The sequence below is a fragment of the Oculina patagonica genome, chromosome 5, assembly GCF_052425735.1.
Source record: "Oculina patagonica isolate OP01 chromosome 5, crgOcupat, whole genome shotgun sequence".
In the NCBI taxonomy this organism is placed as follows: domain Eukaryota; kingdom Metazoa; phylum Cnidaria; class Anthozoa; order Scleractinia; family Oculinidae; genus Oculina; species Oculina patagonica.
The window spans coordinates 21,487,518-21,513,164 of NC_135762.1; the positions used below are offsets into that span (position 1 = coordinate 21,487,518).

The 25,647-nt window shown below is 37.5% G+C and overlaps 1 protein-coding gene across 1 annotated transcript; it reads right to left on the bottom strand.

The window, feature by feature from the left end:
- Positions 1 to 3,317: 3,317 nt before the first annotated feature.
- On the bottom strand, positions 3,318 to 25,239 carry LOC144653264 (BBSome complex member BBS7-like). The gene is made up of 23 exons (XM_078513217.1): positions 24,991 to 25,239; positions 24,817 to 24,882; positions 23,740 to 23,802; positions 23,127 to 23,302; positions 22,570 to 22,698; positions 22,412 to 22,472; positions 21,240 to 21,312; positions 20,706 to 20,772; positions 20,420 to 20,469; positions 19,576 to 19,706; positions 18,483 to 18,676; positions 17,342 to 17,534; positions 16,501 to 16,575; positions 16,242 to 16,304; positions 8,228 to 8,367; positions 7,652 to 7,741; positions 6,990 to 7,064; positions 6,779 to 6,888; positions 6,374 to 6,477; positions 6,001 to 6,061; positions 5,611 to 5,673; positions 4,582 to 4,622; positions 3,318 to 4,019 (listed from the first exon to the last, which is right to left on the bottom strand). Exons 1-23 carry the CDS (start codon positions 25,027 to 25,029, stop codon positions 3,927 to 3,929), a joined length of 2,157 nt encoding a protein of 718 aa, XP_078369343.1. The 5' UTR covers positions 25,030 to 25,239; the 3' UTR covers positions 3,318 to 3,926.
- Positions 25,240 to 25,647: the final 408 nt, after the last annotated feature.

The following is a 25,647-nucleotide window of genomic DNA, read 5'->3' on the forward strand; positions in this document are numbered from 1 at the left end:
CGCGATTTCTCGCTCTCCCCGACTGACTAGAACGCCAAGCTACGCTGGCTAAACTTTTGTCGATGCTCGTGCTCGCAAAGACCATTCGATGTCCCTTTTTTTTACCTCTCGTACCTGTATTTAAAAAAAGTAGCCTAGAAGGTACTATGCCCGGGGGGGGGGGAGGGGATTCCGATAAATTTCGGATAGGGGTGTGCCGCGAAGGTTCATAAACCCTGACCCTATTTAAGGATAATGAAAGCGAAAATTGATACCCTTTTTAAGGCCCAAAACCGAAAAATGACACCCTATTCAAGGAGAGGAGAAGCGTTCCGTGACGATCCAAATAACGGCTAACCGCGCACGGCAAAACACAAATCTTTATAAAATCGCTTTACTAATACTTGAACAGAAAGTTCAGTTTTACATGTAAAATACTTTTTTCCGTTTAGCTGGGCGTTTATTTTAGCTGATAGAATTTAGGTGCCCTATCTAAGGATCACACCGGGAACACAATGCCAAAAGGCGCAAAAATGATACCCTGTTTAAGGACCGAGAACCTCAAAAACCATACCCTATCCCGCGCACATACCTATATAGCCCACATATGGGAGTACCCCCCCCCCCTCCCGGGGGGTACTATGACATGTAGCAACTGTGAAAAACTGATACGAGAGACCCCAAGCGGTAACAAAACATGACTTTAAACCCTCTTAAAGTTTGGTACAACGATGGTCTATTTTAAATCCCGTCTTTAAAGTAATTGGCCGGATTCAGAAACACTATAAACTGACTGTGTTATAAGGGTGTTACCTTTTTTGGGCTTTTGGATCAATTGGTCGCGTGACCTACGCACTCAGAATTAGAAAATTTTGACCAACTGGACTTATTGAAGAACTGTTCCCGGGATACTACTCCACACTATTTCTCTCGCGTTTGCCCATGCGACGGACCCTTAGAAGAATGAGGGACTTCTCGTAGTCTTCTTGACAGATAGTAACCCAAAATTTGCCGTTTCGTTTACAGCTGGTTTTCACGCGTTCACTTCATACCTCTTCAGTTACAGCGATCCGACGGTTTTCTCGGAAGAATGAGGACGAGTCGTCCTCGTTTGCATGCGAGAACCTGGGATCAAGTTTCAAAATCAAAGATGGCTGTCGAAGGAGGAGGAGGAGACGATTCGAAGAAGGCGGCTTTAGATTACTCATTTCTCAAGGGCTTTGCAGCTGGAGTTGTCTTCTCACATGTTAACAAGAGACTGATACTAGGACTTGTCGCTGGCACATTGACCGGAGCATACATACAACAGAATTACAAGGGGATTCCAAATGTCGAAGAAACGGCGAAAAAATTTGTGCAATCGATTCGAGACGCGATGAATAAAAAGAAGTCCTGAGCTAACAGTACAGGCCTGACGGAGAAGCGAAATGGTGGTCGTGCAATTAGAATTGTTGGCACATAACATCAGCCAGTTTGTGGAGTATCAGTAAAGCTGGGTCTGGACGAATAAGTGAAGGAAGATAAAAGAATTCATGCTCTTGGACCTTTGAAACTGTTAAGTAGATGTCACGAATATTGAACACAGTCACTGCACCAACAGCTTCTGATCTTCTAAAAAGTTTTGATGAGGGAGATGTTCAAATACTTGCAAAGACATGAATTATCTAAGACAATAACGAGTTTATGAACAGCATCCACCCACAAATACATTGAACTTTTACCTTAGCTTAGCCTCACTTATTCTCATGATCATGATCTGACAGCAACACAGAAAAGCTTTTATGATAACTTTTTATTTAAAGCCTGATTTAAAATATTCTAGAACTAAAATAAGTTATAGTTAATTTTGTTTGAGAAAAGGCATTGTTGGGGATATTTATTCAGTCGTGGTAAGAAGTACTAGTTGAAGGCACATGCTGGGGTCTCTCTCCTCTGCAGAGGCTCCTCAGAGAGGTTTTCGGTGGGGAAAGTCTGCTGTGTGAAGTGAGTACAGGTGCATAAAACAGTGAGAGTGACCACGCAATGGATCTCTTTTCTTTTGCCCCTGCACTCACCATGCCCAGTGGATTTTCATAACGAATGCCCTATCAAGAAACTCCGAGGAGGAGAGAGTGCTGCTGGAGTGCTTTCCATTTTCACAGATCAACCAATTGGATGAAGTAATGTAAAATGGAACAGGGCCAACCAGGTGGAATGGTCCCTTCCATTTTGCAGTCCTTTCTCCAGTGCCTCACATCTGTGAGAAGCCACTGAACTGAAGTAAGGCAACAAAGCAGTTTGGCAAAATTGAAAGGTAAATTTCGGGCCAACTGGTCAAAGTGGTCCACCTCTTGAAGTGGTCCGCTTGCTCTGGAAATTTTGTACATGGACCAGACTGATCCATTTAATTTTCCAATGGAAATTTCTGGAAATTTTGGCTTAATGGAAAGCGCCCTAATCTCCAAGACTGGACTGAGCCTGCAGTTTTCATCACAAAGTTGCTAAGCAACAGTGTGCTATAATTTCTTGGTTTGGCTAACGAAAATCAGAAACTTTGTGTGTCCTAAATGTATAAAACAAGCATAAAGGGTGAAATTTGGTAGAGTATCGTAAATGATCTTATAAACACCTGAGGCATCAATTAAATTTTAGGGGTCACTTTCACTGTAATAACGTTAACAAAACAAATAAGACACAGTTTGCTCGTGGAGTAAAAGATAGAAAACAGAGTTTGTAAGTATGTGACTTATCTAATCGCACTGATGCAAAGCCAAGCAATGTCCATAGTTCCATATCAATGTGTTCATTGTCATCAGGGTCAACCTTGTTGGCATTGTTGGCCTCCTCGAAGTCCCAGTCAAGCAAGAAACTAAATTGCGTGATTTTAATCTGTTGAGCGTTTCTCTGGTTTTCGAGCCGGTTCTTGGGGGAGGGGAGGGGCATTTATTAGAGGGGGTGTCTAATACAAACTTTACACCTAAGGGGGAGCGTTAATTAGATACAAGGCATTTATTTAAGAGTGGGCATTTATTAGATCATTTATGGTAGGTGAAATTGCTAGGATCAAAAACCAAGCTCTCGGAAGAAATCTGTATAAACTGGTAGGAAGAGCAACGATTCAAACCAATTGCCTGTCTTGAACTTACAATATTCAGGCAAATTATATTTTTGACACAGAGAAATTAACAAAGCTCACTTCTATGTACATAAATTACATTTTTAAGCAATAAATAATCTACTTTAGACAAATGCACTTGTCGTGCTACAAAATTGAACTTCCAGAGGAATCTTGTTAGAGAAGGGGGTAAGGGGGTAAAGTCTATGGTTGAGCCTAGCTAGTGTCCTGGAGCTTTTCTCAGTTTTTGTTAGCATAAAGTTACTAGGAGTACCGGTATTTCAGTCTATTCCCCCTGAATGGGATGTTAGTCCATTGTAGGTTAGCCCCAGCATTAAATTCACTATACCCATTTATACACCTGGGTGTAGAGAGGCACTACGAGAGTAAAGTGCCTTGCCCAAGAGCATAATGCAATCCACTGTATGGAAAAAGATGGTGGCTGTACATTTTACCACAATACCTTTTGAACCTAACACAGCCGTTAGATCGTTAGAGCACAAAGACAACCACTTTCCCACGGAATTAACTTTTTCCTTGCATTACCAACATTACTGATGCGGGGTTTAAAGTTTTTTTAGCTTTTCTGTGCATTTTATAAAAATGTTTGGTGTTTTTTGCTCACTAGGAAATATAGTCACTTTACACTACAGAAATCAGAGTTGAGATCCAGTGGGAATGAGCTGTCTAGGTGCTTCTAGCTCCTGGATTGAAACATTACTTAACATTGCACCAGTTTTTTAATTAGAAAGTGCATGCATGGCTAAAACAGAGACTTTTTAAAAGAGATTTCTGCTTGTCAATGGTCACATTGACTCCTTGCGATGACAGGAAGCCTGCATTGTGAACAATATTATGCTGCTTCAAAGAAGTCCACAAGATTCTGTAGGTCATAGTTGTCCAGCACCTCAAGGAGAATGGGAACTTTGTTTTTCACATTCATCCCCTAAAATAAATTCACAACAGTGATCAATAATAACCTATTCCTCCTTACAATATTAATACAATGGCAATCAGACAGGTGACGAGAAGAACAAAAATCATCATCAACTAACACCAAATTCAAGTACCGGTACATGAAATATTGAATAAATGATGCCTGGTAGTTAGCAAGTAGAGCACCTGTAATAACATTTTGTTACTGTTTTGAGCTTGATGGCTCCACAAGCCCCTATGCAGGTGCGAATCCAGAAAAATGGTGACTGTGTCCCGATAACACAGGCGCCAAAGGCGCAAGCCTGTTGGGAGTCGGAAGGATATGCTCCCCCAGGAAAACTTTTAGATATTGATTCCCTGAAGTGTCATTTCCATGTATTTTGAGTTACTCAGACAAGGGGTTGACCGTTTTCTGTGAAATTGTGGAAACCGGTCTGGATCTGTGCCTCCTACGGTTATTCCAAGCAGCTAGTACTCTATTTATAATAATTTTAGATTGCACTACAGAATTTGTTTTGTAAGAATGAATACATAGAAAGCTATTTTGTACAAACAATTGAACAATTGCTCACCTTGAATTTAAACTTGTCGATGTAGAGATCAGTTATCATACCTGACATTTGTTAAGAAAAATATAGTAAGCTACAACTATCATACAAGAAAATTATCAAAACTTGTACATGCGTGCATTTATCATAGTATAGGGGCCCTGCCAGGGGAAATCCTGCGTCGCTTGTCTAAATTTAAACTTCCCATGTGGCTGTCAGTAGTTGAATTGAAGGACAATTGCTTGTCCTTGTTGGAATTTACGTTTTTCCAAAAAAGGATGTTTAGCAATTTTATTTTATGTGCTGTTGTTACTTTTTGCACCGTGTCGCTTGTCGGAATTTACTCTGGCAGGGCCTCAGTAAAGCAAATTATGCACAATCTTGCTAGCTACCCAGGCTACAAAGAGCCGCAGACTCTAATCTCCTACAGGAAATTAAACCTTTCACCTTCCCTCTGAAAAAAAAAAGTTTATTATTAAACAATCTTATATCGAGGGGGGCATTGGGGCCTGTAAGAAACCGAAAAACCGCACAAAAAATCATACAAAACCGAAAAACCGAAGTGAATTTCGATCAAAACCGAAAACCGAACATAACATTCCAAATTCTGAAGCTGTAACCTTAATTGGTACCTCGAGAGTTTGAAAAAAGGGAAAAAAGGGTTTTTAAAGAGTCTTGACATTTTTGTTCATTAACATGCTAGATTATACTGCTCTCACTTGCAATTTAAACATAAAAGCAGGTTTTCTTTCTACCAGCATGATCTCAGAGAAACTGTTAACCAAATTGGAAAAATCGGAAACCAGAGCATAATACCAAATCCGAAAAACCGCTAGTATTTTTACCGGAAACCGAAAACCATATGCTAATAGAAGGAAAACCCGAAAACCAAAGAAGACACCAAAACCGAAAAACCGCGGTTTTTTGTTGCAAAAACGAAAAACCAATCTAAAAAATGGCCAAAACCGAGAAACCGAAAACCCCAAAGTCCCGGGCCTCAAGTGCCCCACATCAGAAAACTAACTGGGTAAGCATTAATCATTATAAGGATACCATAAAGTCTTTCCAAATGGCAAGGCTGCTTCTTGTATTCTGCTTGAAGATTTTCTGCATCATCTGAACAGTCAGATAAAATAAATTATATATATTAGACTATAAGCAGGCATCATGATTTCAGCCACTCTGTTTTCCAAAAAAATTGCAAAGTATAATTTAAGTTAAAGAAATATTATAACACGATTGAAGCAGGGGTTAAAATAGCTTTGGAAATACTAATCAACTAATAACATTAATTTTTTTGGAGCTAATTTTGCTTCATTTTTTGCTTTTTCTGCTATCTCATTGATCTGGACACAACCCAAAAAAACTGAATGACATCATTCAGTACTTCATTAACTAAGTAAAAACTAAGTTACATTTTTTGTAAGTGGCTGTTTCCCTTACCCAGAATCTTTTGGTATTCTGGAGCAAAAAATCCAATGTCATTCTCATGCACCTGCAGTTCCTGAAAAGAGAAAATAATTGTTACAGACTGAGGTATAACCTAATTAAGCAATAAGAGTGTTCAACATGTAATTTTACATGATCCTTTCACTTTTAGTATTATCTTGTTTATAGGGTGAATTTTAAATTATGCTTATTGACAGGGCTGTCATATATATGCATATTTAAGGGCCGTAACACCCATTGTAGCACCCGTTGCAGCTAACTTTACTCAATGTTCAGGTTCAGTTTGTGTTGTGTTACATTTGCGTACAGAGTGAAATGCTACGGTGATAACGGCTGCTTAAGACAGGGCTAAGTAACAAGCACTAACCTTGAGCCCTTCTATAAGCTGGACCTTTTTGGCTAATAACAGTTGATACTCCAGCTTGGGATGAATGAGGTTGAGCGTGTGGACCACAGAATCTTCATTGAGATCTAAAAAGCAAACATTGTTTTAATCTAAATTATTTATTAGCATTGACCAGTGGTCTTTCTTATTTTCTTACCAAAAATACATTGTCACAGCTGGAAGGGAACAATCAGTCATGGAGAGTGGAGCGATCGCTTATTTTTGTCTGTTGGGTAATGTTGAAAAATATTACCTTATTTTGCAAGGGATTTTCTCAAGAAAGACAGTTGAAACTTGTTCAAACTTTGTGACATGAAGAAAGCCCCTTTTAACTCCCCAAAAAAGATGAAAAACATTACAACTAATATGATACAGAGGTTGACAAACCATATGAAATATTGAGGTTGATTTTTCTTTTAGTTGCTTCTTTGGTGAGAACATCTTTGAGAATTGATATGGTTGAGATGTTGTCTGATTTGAAAATGGCTTCTCCTTTCCTAGAGAGGAACAAATGGGTTATGTTAGACTGACTTGAGAGTTCAAGAAGATTTCATGGGAAACCTTTGGGAGTGGTAAGGTGGCTAAAGAATTTGCTTACTTGTACTGACAGTCCAGCTGTGTATCAAGAAATGTTGACAGAAAATGGAAGCTCACTTGTTCCCCAGCTGGAGTTCTGCAATAAAAAAAAAACTGTTAAAAGTGGAAACCACAAAAAAAATATTTAGCTTCAGTTGAGTATTCTATCTTTTGGAGATCGATCTAGAGCCAACAAAATTTTAAAACTGTCAGTTGGAAACTAGCCAATTTTTTTTTTCGAAGTTTCCTCTATATATATACATTTCCTTCATTAGCTAAGGTAACATTGCTTTGCAGCATTTTGTAAAACATGGACATTATGCAACTATACACTTTGGTAAATAAATAAAGGGGGGCATTGCAGTCAAAATGAATAAAATGATAACAAAAGGACGAAAAGAAACTCCAAAAGATCCAAAGATCCACGTGATCCAGACTTTTTAGGATCCCCAATCCCAACTTCAAAACAGACAGAGTTCAAAATTTTTAGTCAATTCCCAATCTGGCATATTTTGGAAATCCAAAAATTACATGTGCACAACTTTAAGCAAGGCCAAATCAGTCATCCCCTTCTATAATATTGCCATCGCCTGCAAATAATTTATCGAGGAAATAAGGAGACCTGCCTGGAACTATGCTGGTTATTTGGAGAATATATATAATGACTCAAAGGCCTCTACTAACCTGTCAGGAACCTCAGGAAGACAAAAACTGACCCAGGAGTGAACTTCAGCAAGACTGAAATGACCCATTAACTTCAGCGAGTTCATTGGCCTGTTAACAATAAACAAAACAGCATAGATGGCCTAAGTCAGTTGATATTATTTTAAAGGGGATGAACTTTTTTTGACTCCAATAAATCTGGATCTTGGTTAAATCCTTTATTTGCTGTGGCTTGTCAAAGAATAAAAGAACTTAAATTAAATTCTAAAACTCAACAATAATTCATCAATGTAAAACATAGTGCCTTTGTTCACCCAGGTGTATAAATGGTTACCAGCAAATTTAATGCTGGCGGAGTAATCCTTTGATGGTGTAGCATCCTCCAGGGGAGGAGGGGGTGGGGGTGGGGGTTAGAAATACCCCTAGCCACTTTATGCTGTAGAAACCAGAGACAAGTTAAGCACTGAGAGCTATGAGCCAGTTGGGCTTAATGCGCTTTACATATAACTTATGGCAGTTCACTGCAGTGCAAACAATGAGAACTGGAGAGGAAACCTATCGATCGATCACTGTGTCAGACATTGTGTGATGTCTTACTTTGATTCATCAAACACATGAGTCCTTTGGTGTAGTGACAGGGGTTTGATGCTGTATTGTCGCACTTGGCAAGTCTTGGGTTGAATCCTTGGTGTAATGTATGCTTGTAAAGTGCCATACTGCCCTTCTATTGACCTGATCTGAAATAAATTTAATATAAATTATGTAGACAACGTGCACCACTTCAAAATTAACCACATGACCATAACTTCCTAGTACACCACTAAAACAGACATCTCTTGACTAGAGCTTTGCAGGAGAGTTGTGTTTTGCAAACTTGAATATCGATGTATCCTGCAGACGCTTTGCCATTACTATGTACATGTCATAGGTAGCTATGTCTATTCTGACAAAGTGTTACTAATTATACACAAAATTTCAGCTGTTTTATCTATCAGTAGAAAACATTTTTTGTTCAAATCTCTACCAGTATCATACAAGAGGGGGGCATTGGTACGTGTAAGAAACCGAAAAACTGCACAAAAAATCATGCAAAACCGAAAAACCAAAGTCAATTTTGATCAAAACCGAAAACCAAAAAACCGAACATAACATTCCAAATTGCGACGTTCTTACCTTAATTGGTACCTAGAGATTTTGAAAGAGGAAGAAAGGAATTTTTTAATTGACATTTTTGTGCTAAATTACACTGCTCTGACTTTCATTTTAAACATAAAAGCAGGTATTTTTTCTACCGGCATGATCTCAGAGAAACTGTAAACCAAAATTAATTGGAAAAACCGGAAACCACAGCAAATACCAAATCCAAAAAAACGCTAACTAGTATGTTTGCTGGAAACTGAAAACCAAACTGCTAAAAAACAAGGAAAACCCCAAAACTGAAGAAGTCACCAAGAAACCGAAAACCCCAAAGTCCCCCTCATACACAGGAAAATTTTACAAAAAGCCATTAATGTTATTTTTAAAACCCATAATGGTAATTAGCTAAATCACATCCTTGCCAAATTCCCATTAATGGGAATTTTACAAAGAAGCAATGGAGTAAACAGTTCCCATTAATGTAAATTTAGCCTTTTGTATGTAAGTTCACAAAATCCCATTGATGGAAATTAACTTTGATAACACCAGTAATGTTTATTTGAAATCCCATGACAGTATTTTATAGAGAAAACATTGATGGGAAAATATTCAAACACATTCATGTGAATTTGGCAGTACATTCCATCATGTGAAGTAATGAAATCCCATTAATGGGAATCAACACGAAAACAAATGAAATGTGTATTTGAAATCCCATGACAGTATTTTATACAGAACCCACTGATGGGAAATTATTTAAATACATTCATGTGAATTTAGTGGCACATTCCATCTTGAGAAATGATGAAATCCCATTAATGGAAATCGACTTGCAAACACCAGTAATGTGAATTTAAAATTCCATGACAGTATATTATAGAGAATCCATTGATGGGAAAATATTAAAATACATTCATGTGAATTTGGCAGTACATTCCATCATGTAAAATGATAAAAATCCCATTAATGGAAATTAACTTGCAAACACCAGTAATGTGTATTTAAAATTCCATGACAGTATATTATAGAGAACCCATTGATGGGAAAATATTAAAATACATTCATGTGAATTTGGCAGTACATTCCATTATGTAAAATGGTAAAAATCCCATTAATGGAAATCGACTTGCAAACACCAGTAATGTGAATTTAAAATTCCATGACAGTATATTATAGAGAATCCATTAATGGGAAAATATTCAAATACATTCATGTGAATTTAATAGCACATTCCATCATGTAAAATGATAAAAATCCCATTAATGGAAATTAACTTGCAAACACCAGTAATGTGTATTTAAAATTCCATGACAGTATATTATAGAGAACCCATTGATGGGAAAATATTAAAATACATTCATGTGAATTTAATAGCACATTCCATCATGTAAAATGATAAAAATCCCATTAATGGAAATTAACTTGCAAACACCAGTAATGTGTATTTAAAATTCCATGACAGTATATTATAGAGAATCCATTAATGGGAAAATATTCAAATACATTCATGTGAATTTAATAGCACATTCCATCATGTAAAATGATAAAAATCCCATTAATGGAAATTAACTTGCAAACACCAGTAATGTGTATTTAAAATTCCATGACAGTATATTATAGAGAACCCATTGATGGGAAAATATTAAAATACATTCATGTGAATTTGGCAGTACATTCCATTATGTAAAATGGTAAAAATCCCATTAATGGAAATCGACTTGCAAACACCAGTAATGTGTATTTAAAATTCCATGACAGTATATTATAGAGAACCCATTGATGGGAAAATATTAAAATACATTCATGTGAATTTGGCAGCACATTCAATCATGTGAAATGATGAAATCCCATTAATGGGAAATCGAGTTGCTGTAAAACCGACAAGAGTCTGGGAACGAGTATGTCTATATTTGGCATGTTGGTTGTACATGCAACGGATTTCGCGCCATTTTTTCGACTTTTTTTGCTTGTTTACAAGCAAAAATGAGGAGAATAGCGTTTAGTGGACTCAAATCTGAACCGGAAGGGATCGCATTCTTGTTTTTTTTTTTTTTTTTTTTTTTTTTTTTTTTTTTTTTCTTTTTTTTATACTTTAATGCTTTAGAAGATTTACACTACAGTACATTACATTTGTTTAACCCTACATATATTACATTACACAGTACATTATATTATGTTACACAAACATACTACATTACTTACGTTATACGTTACAAAAGTAATTACGGTACATGTTAAACACCTAATCGCATTCTTGTTAACTCTCAAGGGAATACTTTCCGCTGTGGGTGGTCAAAGCGCGTGACTTGTAAGTGTCACTCTATAGTTGTGCTTCAGCACTTCCGTTCTTGTAGAAAAAACGTGACTTGTCAAATTTACAAACATTATATAAGAATCAAAAACGTGAGTAGCCCAAATCTTACGTCACATAACCAATTAAGAATGTAAGCGGTTCAACGCTCAAAGGCAGTGAAGTTTAAAACGATTAAGAACGCAATTTTTACTAGTACAAGTCTTTAGGCGCTAATATTAATTTAACCTAAAACGATTAACAACGCAAATTTGTACTCGTACAAGTCTTTCACACACTAAAACGTTGCCAATAGTTAACCAAAGGGAACTCATTCCGTGACAATTGATTATTTCTGCTGAGTTGCACAATTGTGCTTCAGCACTTCCGTTCTTGTAGAAAAAACGTGACTTGTCAAATTTACAAACATTATATAAGAATCAAAAACGTGAGTAGCCCAAATCTTACGTCACATAACCAATTAAGAATGTAAGCGGTTCAGCGCTCGAAGACAGTGAAGTTTAAAACGATTAAGAACGCAATTTTTACTAGTACAAGTCTTTAGGCGCTAATATTAATTTAACCTAAAACGATTAACAACGCAAATTTGTACTCGTACAAGTCTTTCACACACTAAAACGTTGCTAATAGTTAACCAAAGGGAACTCATTTCGTGACAATTGATTATTTCTGCTGAGTCTGCTGAGTTGAGTCCCCCCCCCTCTGCGTGAGTCGGACAACAATTTTAGTTTGGGCAAAGGCTTTGTATGGAGGGGACCGACACAATTTGAGGCCGAGATTCTCGAAAGGCTCGAAAAATGAGAGATTCCAAACATTTTTGCTTTAGTAAGTGAAAACAGATTGAAGGTATCCAAAAAATGGCCCAAAATTGAATTTATTAGTCGAAGATCCGGCAATAACACCTTGATTCCCAGTGCAAAATTATTCAGGCTGCCGAGAAATTTAAGCGGCGGATAGCAAATTACTATCAAATTATATAATTGCGAAGGATTGCTTTATTTAGGCACCGGAAAGATCGTCGGTTGCAAGAAATTCAGAATTCTTCCCGAATTTGACGGCACTGATCGCCGGTCATCCGATCTGTTTCGACACATGATAGATAGAGGGCGAAAATATTATGCTATTCAAATGCCTTTCTAATGGAATTGACAGCGGGTTTGATTTTAATAAAGCTGTTATTTATCCCCATTACTATAACAGACTGCAGCTACAGCTGCCGAGCTCGATCAGTGTATATTAAATAGTATTTGCCGCGATAATTGTGTAACGAAATTGACCTCTTAAAATATTCGGGTCAGGCAAGGGGACCGATCGGACGAGCGTTTCTTTGTGTAATTTTGTGGTGGCATAAATCTGAGGTTAGCTCTGTTGTGTTGGAAAATGTGCCACTAAGAACAGTGTAAACGTTTTGCATTTCTCATAAAAATAAATGTTTTCTTTCAGCAAATCCCGGCAGCAAATCGGGCCTTTATAATCCATTCAATAACTGAGAGTAAAACATTTTACACATTTATTGAATAATCGCTCTGTTTGACAAACCTTTTGTTTCAAACCACGGTTTGAGCTTTCTACGTTGCACAGGTAAGGCTTTCTCTCGAAATCCGAGCCAATCTGGCCATGGTTTTGTGAAACAATCGCTAAATATGCCTCCAAAGTGCCCGCCAACCATATATTGCTCTTACAGAGAGCGGTTTGTTTGTTTGAATTTTGACTCACACCGGGGGTCAAATTCTGTGACGTCATTAGTGCGCTTCGCTAATTGCAACATCATTAAATGTGTTAAGTGATATTTATAAGTGTTTTTGTAGCCTGTTGTGAAATTACTTCCGGTGGAAGTAGTAAGTAAACGTTAAACGTTTCTTCTGTTCAGAAGTAAATGCATCGATCGCAATTAGAAAAATAACAGCAACTGTTTTGCTGGAAATGTAGTCGTTAGAAATGGCATGTGTAGCTGTAAGGTAAAGAATAACGCGAGGAGAAGCGGCTTTTGGTAATATCCAAACGAAAATTTACTTCTCAGTGTGGGGTTAAGATTGCGTGACGAGACAAAAGGTAACTCTGTCGTGCGTAACCTAACCTGCGATCAGGCGTTATTTTTCTGCATTAGGCCGAGTAGAAATCTTTCTAACTCGAAAGGAAACGACTATTTCGATTAAACATGTTAAAGGCAAACGTCAAAGCTTACCTTTTTTAACCAAGCCAAAGTATATGAGTCGCAAAGCACCCAGTCGTCGCGACTGACAAATACAGCATTTACTCCGCGAAAATAAAAAATGCTTGAACTGAAAGACGTTTGAATTCTTCCATGATATGTTCGAACAACAATGCCCAGGATAAACCTTCTACTCATACTAACCTCATGCAAAAAAAGTCGATATCTCGAAGAGATCTTTGATCCTTGCTGCTAGCAGTTTTTTGCCTTGCTCTTTTGTGTTTCTGCTCTGTAGTCTGTAACTGTGTGAAAAATGGAGTTATTAGGTCATTGTGGATTCTTCTAAGTCCAGTAATTCTTCAATGGATTCTTCTAAGTGGACCATCCACAAAGTTGCTGAGAAGATACGCGAAAAATACGATGAAGAAGTAGCTGAGAAATTCAGGTGTGTTTTGATTTTGCCCAGCCTTTGTCAAGTAAAAACTAAAGGGCATAAGTATAAACTGACCAGGAGAGAAAGTTGTTCTACCCAGTTTTTTCTTTATTGGAAAAGGTGTTTCACCGCTTAGCAGATCATTGAATATTGAGAGTTTTCACAGCAAGAACGTACTAAGCTTTTATCAGTCACACAAACGAAGCACGGCTAATCACTTTCTCTCTGTGCTTAAATTTGCTGATAAGTAAAGTGACCAAATGAACTTATAAATTAAAAACCTTCCAAATGATTGTATACTCTATAAAACAAATCTTTAGAATAAATGTTGAAAGGAATCCTCTATCGTTTCATTTCTTATATTTGGCATTTTGTGTTTCTTTGTTAGCTTGGTAAAAGTTTTGGCTCCAAAATTCTTCTCAAAACCTTTGCTGTTATTTTACAAATTATGCTCATTAATGAGCTCTGAAATGCCATCGTTTCGTCATCTTTTGTATTGATTTTTTTGGTCTTCTTTCTAATCGTGTAGAACAATAAAATTGATGGCAAGAGGATTTAACGCCTTGAATTCTCTGTTATATTTGTCATCACTGGTATGCCATTGATTTCAAACTCAACAGTTGACAAGATTTCCATATACAATGTATGGAGTCTTACCTTTCAATTATCACATTCTTAGCGGGAGAATATTCAAAATAGACTGGCTGCATGAAAGCTTACAGACATTCAACAAGAAATATTGCATGCTAAAATTATGTCCTCATTAGACCCTAATGAATAAGAGGACATCTGAAACATTAAATGCCATAAAGCTTGTGCTTTGGTTAAAAACGCTTTTTTCATAATCCACAGAGACAAGTACCCATGGCCACGGCTAAAGCCATTGTCCAAGTTGCCTTTAATGCCATAGGATTTACAAAAATGTGGCAAACATAACAGCTTCTCGCACACAAATGGGAGCAATGCCAAGCCGAACCACACAACAAGAAAACAGCTCATCTCTTGCATTACGAAGTATGTGTTGAAACCTGCAAGGGAGTCTCAAAACCTTGAGAAAGAAAAGGCAGCCCAGATTGTTGCAGTGAACATGTATCTGCTTGAAAATGAAATTGTTCTCATTAATGCTGCAAAGGATTTAAAGCCTATTGAACGGGCAGATATAGTCGAAGAAAGGCTTTTTAGGTTTCACTTGCCAAAAAGTATAACCCATGTTGTGTTGTTGATGACTGCAAGTTATGTAACAATTTGTTAAGGAAATTATGTACAATGAAGATTTTTTCTTTTTTATTTCATTAAATAGAACAGTTGATTGTTCTTGTTAGCTTCTGTGATATTCAATAAGTCAGTGAAACTCCTATCTTCTGAAAAAAGAAAACAATATGAAATAGTTGAGTAATTCAAAAAATAGTGACACCACTGACATTCATGTCTTACAATGGCAAAATATTAGCAGCAGTAAACCACGATGAAATGTTGGCAAATATGATTTTCTCCTGTCCAGAAACCCATGCTGTGTTATCTTGACATTCAATAATGGTAAATGTTAATAAACCACGATGGAAAGTTTCAAAACGTGAATGTGTATATTGATAAACCCATCCTGTGTTACCTTGATTTTCTACAATGGTAAATGTTAATAAACCATGATGGAAAGTTACAAAACATGAATGTGTATATTGATAAACCCATCCTGTGTTACCTTGATTTTCCAAAATGGTAAATGTTTATAAACCATGATGGAAAATAAGATAACATGAATGTATTTCTTCATAAACCCATCCTGTGTTACCTTGATATTCCAAAATGGTAAATGATTATAAACCATGATGGAAAATAAGATAACATGAATGTATTTCTTCATAAACCCATCCTGTGTTACCTTGATATTCCAAAATGGTAAATGATTATAAACCATGATGGAAAATAAGATAACATGAATGTATTTCTTCATAAACCCATCCTGTGTTACCTTGATATTCCAAAATGGTAAATGATTATAAACCATGATGGAAAATAAGATAACATGAATGTATTTCTTCATAAATCCATCCTGTGTTACCTTGATATTCCAAAATGGTAAATGATCATAAACCATGATGGAAAATAAGATAACATGAATGTATTTCTTCATAAACCCATCCTGTGTTACCTTGATTTTCCAAAATGGTAAATGTTTATAAACCATGATGGAAAATAAGATAACATGAATGTATTTCTTCATAAACCCATCCTGTGTTACCTTGATATTCCAAAATGGTAAATGTTTATAAACCATGATGGAAAATAAGATAACATGAATGTATTTCTTCATAAACCCATCATGTGTTACCTTGATTTTCCAAAATGGTAAATCTTGTTTAACCATGATGGGAAATTTAATTTACATTGATGTGATTTTGATAAATCCCATCATAGTAAATACCTAAAATCCATTACTGTTTATTCATTTAAAAACATTCATGGGAAGAATTCGGAATATCCATGAATGGTTTTAAAAATGGGATTTACCCAATTTACCATTCAAAAAACCATACATGTTTTTTTGTAAAATTTTTACTCTATTTTTAAACTTCCCAACCTTCAATTCCAGTCTTGTTGTGTTTGCTTGACATCTGTAAGTTGCCAGAAGAAAATTCCCATTCTGAAAGATAAATAAGGTGTTCAAATGGGTACTAACAAATTGCTTGGCAATCTGGCAAAATGCTAAGGGGTAACCTAGGAGTAGTAGGAACTTGCACAGCAGAGGTAGCAGTTAAGTTCTACAGTTGAAACATCGTTTCATTCCAAAAACAGTACTACAAAAGCTGAAGAACAGATGTATAGGGAGCACCATTTACCTCAATATCACAAGCACTGTAGCTGACTACAGCAGAGTTCTTGTCCACATCCAAAAGATCAATGGGTACGTCACTCTATAACAATAGCACAAATAATAAAATTAATAATGAATGAACATCTGGACATTCAACCACCATAAAAAAATACCCCCCCCCCCTAAAAACTAAAGCTCCCTCAAATTTTGATTGGCCTTTTGTAATAGAATTCATCAGTTGTCGAAAGTTTCGAAAATCAACAACAAACTTTGTAAAAGGGACACTGACACCAGTTTCACTTCAAAAACTCAAGAGCCTAAAGACATATGGAAACTACCAATAGTGGTACAATTTTGTTAAAAATCACCATACAAGTGTACTGAAGCGACAAACGAGTGTTATAATTGTGATGCCATCAGGAACTTTAGATCTCAACTTGAAAAAATCAGGCTGATTTTTTCAAGTTTTGTTCTTGTGGACTGGAAAAACACCTAAAAATTATTATGGCTCTCTTCTTCCTTCAACAACATTTTACTTTATATCTTCATCTTGATGTACTAGGTGCATTTCATGTCCGAGAAAGCCTATTCGCCAATTTTAGTACTTTTTACCGAAAAGCATTAAAATCCCCATGACAGTGCAAAAGCATGGTGCACACCCTGTTTTGGCTGCTGATAGTTTTTTATTTTCATTCTTTCGGAATATCATACCCCATAATTCTAGGAATCGTCTCTAAAATGGATACCCCATTCTAGATCAGGAGGCCAAATTTACAACCCTGTTGGGGGGGGGGGCATACCCATATGGTTAATTTGGAGGAGTACCCCCCAGCGGGTGCAGTTCCGGGATAATCACATAAACCAACCTGTAATAAGACATTGTCAATGGGAATCTGGACTTCAATGCTCAGTGTGTAACTAGCATCATCTCTGTTCAGTGCAAACTTGTCATTGATTGCAAACTGAGGAATTGCTGACAGGGCACTTGCAGAGTGTGCAGTGTACTGGTACTTTTCCCGTTCTTTTAACACTTTCTGTTGAATGGTTTCAATCTCTAGCCTAAGAAGTTAAAGATTATCAATTGTTGTAAAGAAGACATATGATGAGAATATCAGTAAATAATTTCTCACAACTAACATTGCGCAGTTCCAGAAAATATCCATACCCACCCCATGGAAGGTCATTGGAAATTCTGAGGGGGTGGGGGGTCTCATAAGCCAAGATTTGTAAGGGTAAGTATGGGGCCTTTTTACCTGGAATTTCCAGTGGGGTGGGGGGATTCAAATCAAAATACCTTCCGTGGTCTGTGGGAGGGGTATAGTTTTTCTTTTGGAACAACACATTAAAAGAAATGCGTAGTGTTAACCAGTAAGGAAAATTAATATTTTAAACTTGGAACAAAAAAGGTTAAAAAACAGAGACATTGTGTTTTTAAGAAACTACCAATAACCTTACTTGTATTTGACTGCAATTTAAGCAATACGTAGGTATTAAAGACACCTGAAGAAAATTCAGGGCTTCAATGGGATTTGAGCATGGTCCTGACCAATAAAGCCCTACCAATGAAACTGAAGATTTCACAAACAACTGCAAGTAATATTTCTTCACCTTAAAAGAGCAGTTTGTTTACTCTACCTTGTAGAAACATTCTCTATACTAGGTTCTGCAATATAACATAAATTAGATAATTTACTAACTAAAGGGTGGCACAGTGACCTAACGGTTAGTGGGTCAAACTCCGGATCGAGCGGTCTGGGTTCGAGCCCTGGCCGGGGCACTACATTGTGTTCTTAGGTAACTCTCAGAGTGCCTCTCTCCACCCAGGTGTATAAATGGGTACTTGCAAGTTTACTGCTGGGGGGGGGGGGATGTAACCCTGTGATGGACTAGCATCCCATCCAGGGGGGAGTAGAATTACTTCTAGCCGTTAACAATGCTACAGAAACCAGGATAAGCTCCTGCCTGATGAGCTACTTGGCTCGACAGCAGGCTTTACCTTTTACCTACCTAAGGTTGTCTATTTTTGCCTGCACTTCATCACTGATGGGTTCTTGTGATGCCGTTGTGGGTCCTGCCTCCTTCTGTTGAGGCTCTGTAGTGAGACCCACCACCCACCCAGCATATGTAGCTGCCACTATCTCGTCATACCCAGAGGAACTCACACAACCACCACAAACTGAGGTGATGCTCTCACTCATGGCCTGGAATCAAATCAGAGACTATTATAAATCATGGAAAAGACACCTTATACAGAGGGTCCATTACACATTTTGTGCAAACCACTAGTAAGTGAGCAAGCGCAAGGCAGCAGGAGTGAGTGGAAGATGGCAGTGGAAATAAGGTCCACTATGTACTTCCACTTTTGCTTGAATCAGTCTTTGGCTTACTCACTACACTATCTTACAGAGCTAGAGGGACTAACTTTTGAATTGCCATCTAGCTGTGTACCATGTAAAACACATTCAAGTGACGTGTGTTAAGAATTTTTCTTCACATCACAAGAATAAAACAAAGCATGGATTCAAAGCATGCATCTCTTTATGAGCTCAGCCATTCATCTTTGTCTTTAAGGGACTATGTCACGCAATTTTAGGCAATTTCGGCACTGATCGACCAACTGGTCAATTAGAATTAACTGAAATATCACAAAAACGGCTTAAAACTGTAGAAGAACTCAAAAGAAACACAGAAAGTCCAAAAAGGGCATGGATGGGCAAAATTCAAGAAGATTAAAACAGATGGCGTTTGGGTTCACTTGAAAAACGTCGGCCCGACATTTTTCAAGTTTATCTCAATTTGTAGGAAAGTGTCATTTACAATGCTCGAAAGTCATCCTTGTTTGTTATGTGGCTGCGATTTTTCCAATAAAAGACTTTTGCTCTGCCAATTTGAAGCTTAGAGCTCTTAATTAATGGACATAAATAGAATTACCTAAAATACCATGCCATAGCCCCATTAAGCTGTAATCATGAGATGCTTTAAAGGAAAAATTTCTTAATATGTGACCGTCTAGTATGGTTATCCCCCCTGACACTCCTCACTGAGGCCATAAATAGGAAACTTGATGACACAGAAAACAAATTTGCAAAGCTTGAGTAACCTGTTTGAATCTGTGGACTGGCTCATCCATCTCATCGAAACCATAAACTTCAACCAAACCATCATCACGTCCAACAAGAACATCAGGCACGCCATCAGCTGTTATGTCAAATGTTTCTAATGCCAAGACACCTGAAATTTTAATGTTAAAAGACAAGTTTATTGTAAAAGTAGTACTGCAAAGAGGTGTGGGGCAGGCAGCTGCTCACAGAGTACTGGGTGGAAATGACCTGTAAATATTGGCCTTTTGTAACAATAGTCACTAAAAAAAATAGGTGAATGTGAAGATCACTTCCTCATCAAAAACTCATAAAATTGTAATGTGTTGTTCCAGAAAATATCCATACTACTCTTTTTTGTTTTTCCCCCCTCCCACTGAAGGTTTTTGGGTTTGAATCCTCCCACTCATCTGGAATTTCCAGTTAAGCTCCATACTTTCCTTTTAAAATTTTGGCTTTCAAGACCCCCCACCCCCTCGGAATTTCCAATGACCTTCCATGGGGTGGGTATGGATATTTTCTGGAACTGCACAATGACAAGTTGCCATCTCAATTTAACATGATTGTAAAACTTGCTACCAAGCCACTTCTGATATAAACTAGGAGAACACTGCCCTGATATTTACAAAGACAAGATTGTACTTTTTTGTCCTCAACTCCCAAATGGTGAGATTTGCAAGTATCATATGGCTTTCAGTAGATGCCTGTGTTTGACTAATCCTAAGAGACCTAAAAATTTGGTAAAAAAGGCTAACTAAAAATGTTTTACTGGTAGTTAAAAAAGTTTTTTAAGCCAATTTTTAAAGCCTGTTTTACCACATTTTTTATTCTTTTTTTTTAACTTACCTCCATTCCGCTTGTCATTGGGAATCTCCCACTTGTGATTTGGGGAATGCCTGTGAGATTTAAAATTTTACAACAATTATTATAAAATGATTTTTAAACCCCATCATATATAACTTATTGCTACAGTACTCTTCAAATTTTTATGTGACTGCATACAATTTCAACCAAAAACATGCAAACTGCGGTTATAAAATACGAAAATATAAATAGGACATGCATCTTACTTTACTACTTGTTTTGAGGTAATGCCAGTGATAGCTTAATATAAAGATTATATTCAACTTACCTTCCTAACTGAATCAAGCCTATTTTTCCATCAGATGTCCCATATAAAACTTCTTCTCCTGACAGGCCTGAAAATGAACACAAATACATGCCGTCAATAGGTTGTATCTAGAGATGGTAGTCTGAAATTAATGTCAGCTTTCCTCTTGTAACAACCCCCCCCCCCCCCCAACCCACCAAAGCCCCCACGACCCTCTGTTGGGGGGTTGGGACAAGAGGACAGCTGACATTTCAGACTACTAGGGATGGGTGTGCAGAGGTTTCATTAGAGGAATGCAGGACCCGGGTAGAAGGCGAGACCCGGGTACCAGTACCAGGATACTCATGAGTCAGTACCTGGCTACTTTTAAATTGAACATAAAGAAATTTACTTCAAATGTTCTTTTCTGCCTTTCTACTCTCCTTTTGGTGCCTTCCTACTTCAAAACTTAGTGAAAACCCTGGGTGTGTATGTATCCAAGGCTGTAAATGCTTTAATTTTGTTGTTGTTGTTGTTGTTGTTGTAAAATAACGTCTCAGTTTTATTAATACTTACCTCCGTTACCATTATTAAGTGCAAGAACCTGAGGGGGTCCTGCAACCTCAACTTCATAAAGCAAATCAGAATCCTACAAAAAAATTATTGTGTTTAAAAACTATAAGTTGCAATACAACATACCCAGGGGGGGGGGGTACTCCGGGATCAAAGTGACAGGGATGATCCAATGGAGGCAAAACTCAGGACCCAAAAAAATCCCTAAGTCTCCCGACATTACCCCAAAAAATCCCTGGACCAAAAAAACGCCCAAAAAAATCCCTAGTCAAATTACCCCTTAATTGCCAAGGCCGCGCCAAGGCACTTTAGTTTGATTTTAATACCCAAAAAAATCCCCTATTTAAATCAAGTCACCCAAAAAATACCTGCCAAATTCTCCTACCCAAAAAAATCCCGGAATCGAAAATTTTGACCCCAAAAAAATCCTTCGCACATACCCTTCACTTGGATCCCGGAGTACCCCCCCTGGGACAACATATGAAGGGAAAACCAAAATGAAACTGTGCCAAGAAAAATAATAAGCACTTGGGGCAGTTATATTTTTGTTTTTCTCTTCATAGGTTGTACGAAGCATAGGGTTATATGCTGCCTAATACTTCCTCAGCTTTGTCAGGTCATTCTATTTCATGGAGATTTGTATAAATACAGGGAGAATTAGAAGCTATGAAACACACAGTCTCAGACATAGTGAAAAAAGTCAGGCTGATTTTTTCAAGTTTTGTCTGCTAATGTGGACTGGAAAAACACCTAAAAATTATAATGGCTCCCTTCTTCCGTCAACAACAATATTATTTCCTTTATATCACCATCTTGATGTACTAGGTGCATTTCATGTATGAGAAGACCGAGAAGACCTAATCGCCAATTTTAGTACTTTTTACCAAAAAGCATTAAAATCCTTGTGACAGTGTCCCTTTAAGAAAGACGGAAATTGATGAGGGATCCCACGTAAGTTTCACTTCACCTAGCTGTTAGCCATTGTGGTTGTTCTAATGGTGTTGTAGTCATCATACCGAACTATTGCAGTCATCAAAGGGATGTGGTTATAATCCTACTTGGGGCAGTTTCATTTTATTTTATTTACCAATTACCGGTATATGTACTTGATTGAGAAACCACTAAATAATGAGATTACTGACATTTTTACTGATCTAGGTAATTTGCAAAGTTACCTGTAAGACTCTTAGGACTCTATCTTGACAAGCCAGAACTGGAACCAATACCTCTGTATTTCTGGAATTGTTTCAAATCATTTCAATCACAAAATGGTCCACTAAAAAAACAACTTATGACTTGATTCATGAGCAGCAGTATTTTAAACTTATCTTACTTTTTAGTTGGTAAACAAAGAACATCAGTAATCTTATCTCCAGACAGGAAGTAGTTTTCATCTTTACAGTCACGATAATGATTGTAGATGTAGTTTCCACAGAGGAAAAGATCAGCTCCACTGACATACCTGCCCACAAAACAAAATAAAGTTTTATAGTCCGTTTTCTAACAAACTCAATGAAACATTTTAATCAAATGTCAATTTTTTTAAAAAAAAACTAATGGTCAGTTTTGTGACAGTCAGTGGGAAGGCACACTCAGATACATTAAGTGATTAGTGTGCTGGACTCCATGGCAGATTTATGCGTACAGAGGTCTGGGTCAAGCCTTGTTTGGGGTCACTGGGCTGTTTTCTTGGACAAGACACTTTGCTTTCACAGTATCTCCCTCTATCCAGGAGTATTTAAATGGGTACTGGCAGATTTAACGCTAGGAAGCAACCCTGCATCAGACTTGCACCCCATCCAGGTAGTTAAATAATGCTATGGGACCCATGTTCTCCACAGATAAACAGGGCATATGCATATAATAATGTTAGTGGAAAATGAGACCTACATGGACTGGATGCTTTCTGTCAAGTTGGTATCAAATCCCAAGAACTGTTTTCCCTTCTTAGTGTAACCACGCACTTCAGCTCCAGATGCTACAAAGATTTTCTCTTGAGAGGGGCCGTCAATTCCACCAAGCTGCAGCTTAGAGATTGGTGATCCAGGAAGTGTCTTGAATGCCACCTGAAAAAAAGATGTCAGAATGTTAAGTCTTTTACAATGTAATTCCCAGGTTAAGTACACAAGGATAAGTCTACATTTGTGCCTTGTGGCCTGTCAGAATGGCACGTTTCTTCAGATTCCATAGCATGAGTCCGTAGCAGAATTACCCCAGTATTTAATTCACCAGTACCCATTTTTACACCTGGGTGGAGAGAGGCACTATAAGAGGAAACTGACTTGCCCACAGAACAGAGGGCTTAAACCCTGACCACTCAATCTGGAGTCCAGCACATTAACCATTTAATGTGGGTTTTTTTGAATAGGCCACCATGCCTCGTGACTATGATGATAAGTAAGGAGCAGAAATATTTCAAGCTTATGACTTACAAGGTTTATTAAACAGCAGTGAACAGTGTTCAACAACACTCCTCTATTTGACTCTGTTATGTTTAACTAACCTGGGAAGCATTCTTTTTCATTCCAAAGCATGTCAGTACTCCATCCTGATCAGCTATTGCAATCTAGCAGTCAATTAAGAAATACCAAAACTGAGCATTTGTTAAAGGCTGTATTTATAGGAAAAAGGAGTAAATAGAATATAATAACTGATGTCACTCTTTAAGTAGTAAATCAAAAGAGGAGGGAGGGGGCAAAGTGAATACTGTAAAATTCCAAAAGATAAGCCCCCCCCCCCCCAAATTTGGATGCGGGAATCCTAGCCCTCCCAGATACAATCCCATGGGCTTATATTTAGTTAAGCTCTTTAAGAAAGATATAGCTTTTACAATTACAGGCCCCTCTTGTACGGCTTGTTTTGTATTTTATGTTGTTTTGCATTCTACATTGCCACCCCACTTCCTACTCCCAAACCGCACCTGAAAGGGTGTTTAGCAGATAAAAGCCAGGGCTCAACAAGCTTGAAGCAAACAGTGATTGATTTAAAAAGTGTTGAAAGCTGTATAAAGTGTTTGTTGACTTTGACGTTTAAATTTTCCATTATTCCGTTTATAAATTAGTCTGTTTAACAGTGCTTTGTGATTATGGAAAACTTTATCGTGAAATAAAAACTGAAGTCTTCTGTTGTTTTATAAAACAAATAGATTCCATTTTGCCATGCATCTGTTCAGTTATAGATCACAGAAGTCGTCAAAATGTGGTAAGAACTTAACATCAGTGACCCACTCGCCTAGCGGCTCCTGGGCCACTTTTTTTGTTCTTAACACATTTTGAGTAATCTGCCATCTATAACTGAACAGACGCGTTGCAAAATGGAATCTATGTGTATATGGAAATCTTTCTATTAACTGTGCATGGATTTGTGTTGATGTGTTGGCTTGACACTAGGAAACCATAACAGCTACATGTACAAAGCCTGATTGTACTCCTACTTCCTCAATAATTTTGCTCTGCTGTTCATTTCAATCATGAGAACAAACGATGTTATAACACCAAAATTTAGCTTATCCAATTCGAATTTTGTTTATAAATCATTTAAAATTGTCATAGAAACGACCTAATTTCTCAGTCTCTTTCACCTTCTGAGCGGTCCGTTTTCCTCCCCCAGACAGCAGCTTCATCGTCTTGGGAGATGTAACGCCAACCTAGAAATAAAAATCTCATATTTTTAGCTCAAAAAGCTCTACACAAACCCTGTCAAGTAAAGCCTTGGTTTGGTCGTATCCAAGGAAGCTAAAATAGCTTGTGCACACCTGCAGGTAGTCCAGGCGAGAAAGGTTTAATTCCATCATCTTGAAAGCACAGTTTTAAAGTTCACCGACTTTCAGCTTTCTTCTTTACGTTTACGGCTTTCAGAGAAAGTTTTTTCGCTTTTGAAATCACATTTAGAAGTTTTTTACACACAGAATTTACGAAAATTCGACAAGTCAACACTGATTCCTGAGTATGCAGGATTTTGATCAGCGGAGAAATCATGGAAGGAGTTTGTTTGTGTAAGGGAACCCAAATGTCCAGTTCTAACTTGCGAGGGGCCTAGAGGCCGAAAAAAATCGGTGAGCGGAGTCGAATTTTTTTTTATCCCTACACGTTTTTTTATGTTAGGTCATCAAAATTTAAAGCACTTTGCCCCGAGACCCAGAAGAGACAATGACACGTACTTTACAGGAAGTCAGTAAGAAGGATAAAAGTTAGCTCATAAACAGGGAACCAAAATAGACTAAATATATATCCTATTTCAGACCTAATCGGCTTTTAAAAAACAGTATCTCAGAAACCTGACCTTCTCTAATACATAATCCCCTCCCGCCCCCCGTCTAGAAGTGTTATTTTTTGATACGCGCTAAACACCGGGAACATTAACTTTAATTTAGAGTTTTTTTAAGTATCAGAGACTGAAAAACCGCTTTCTC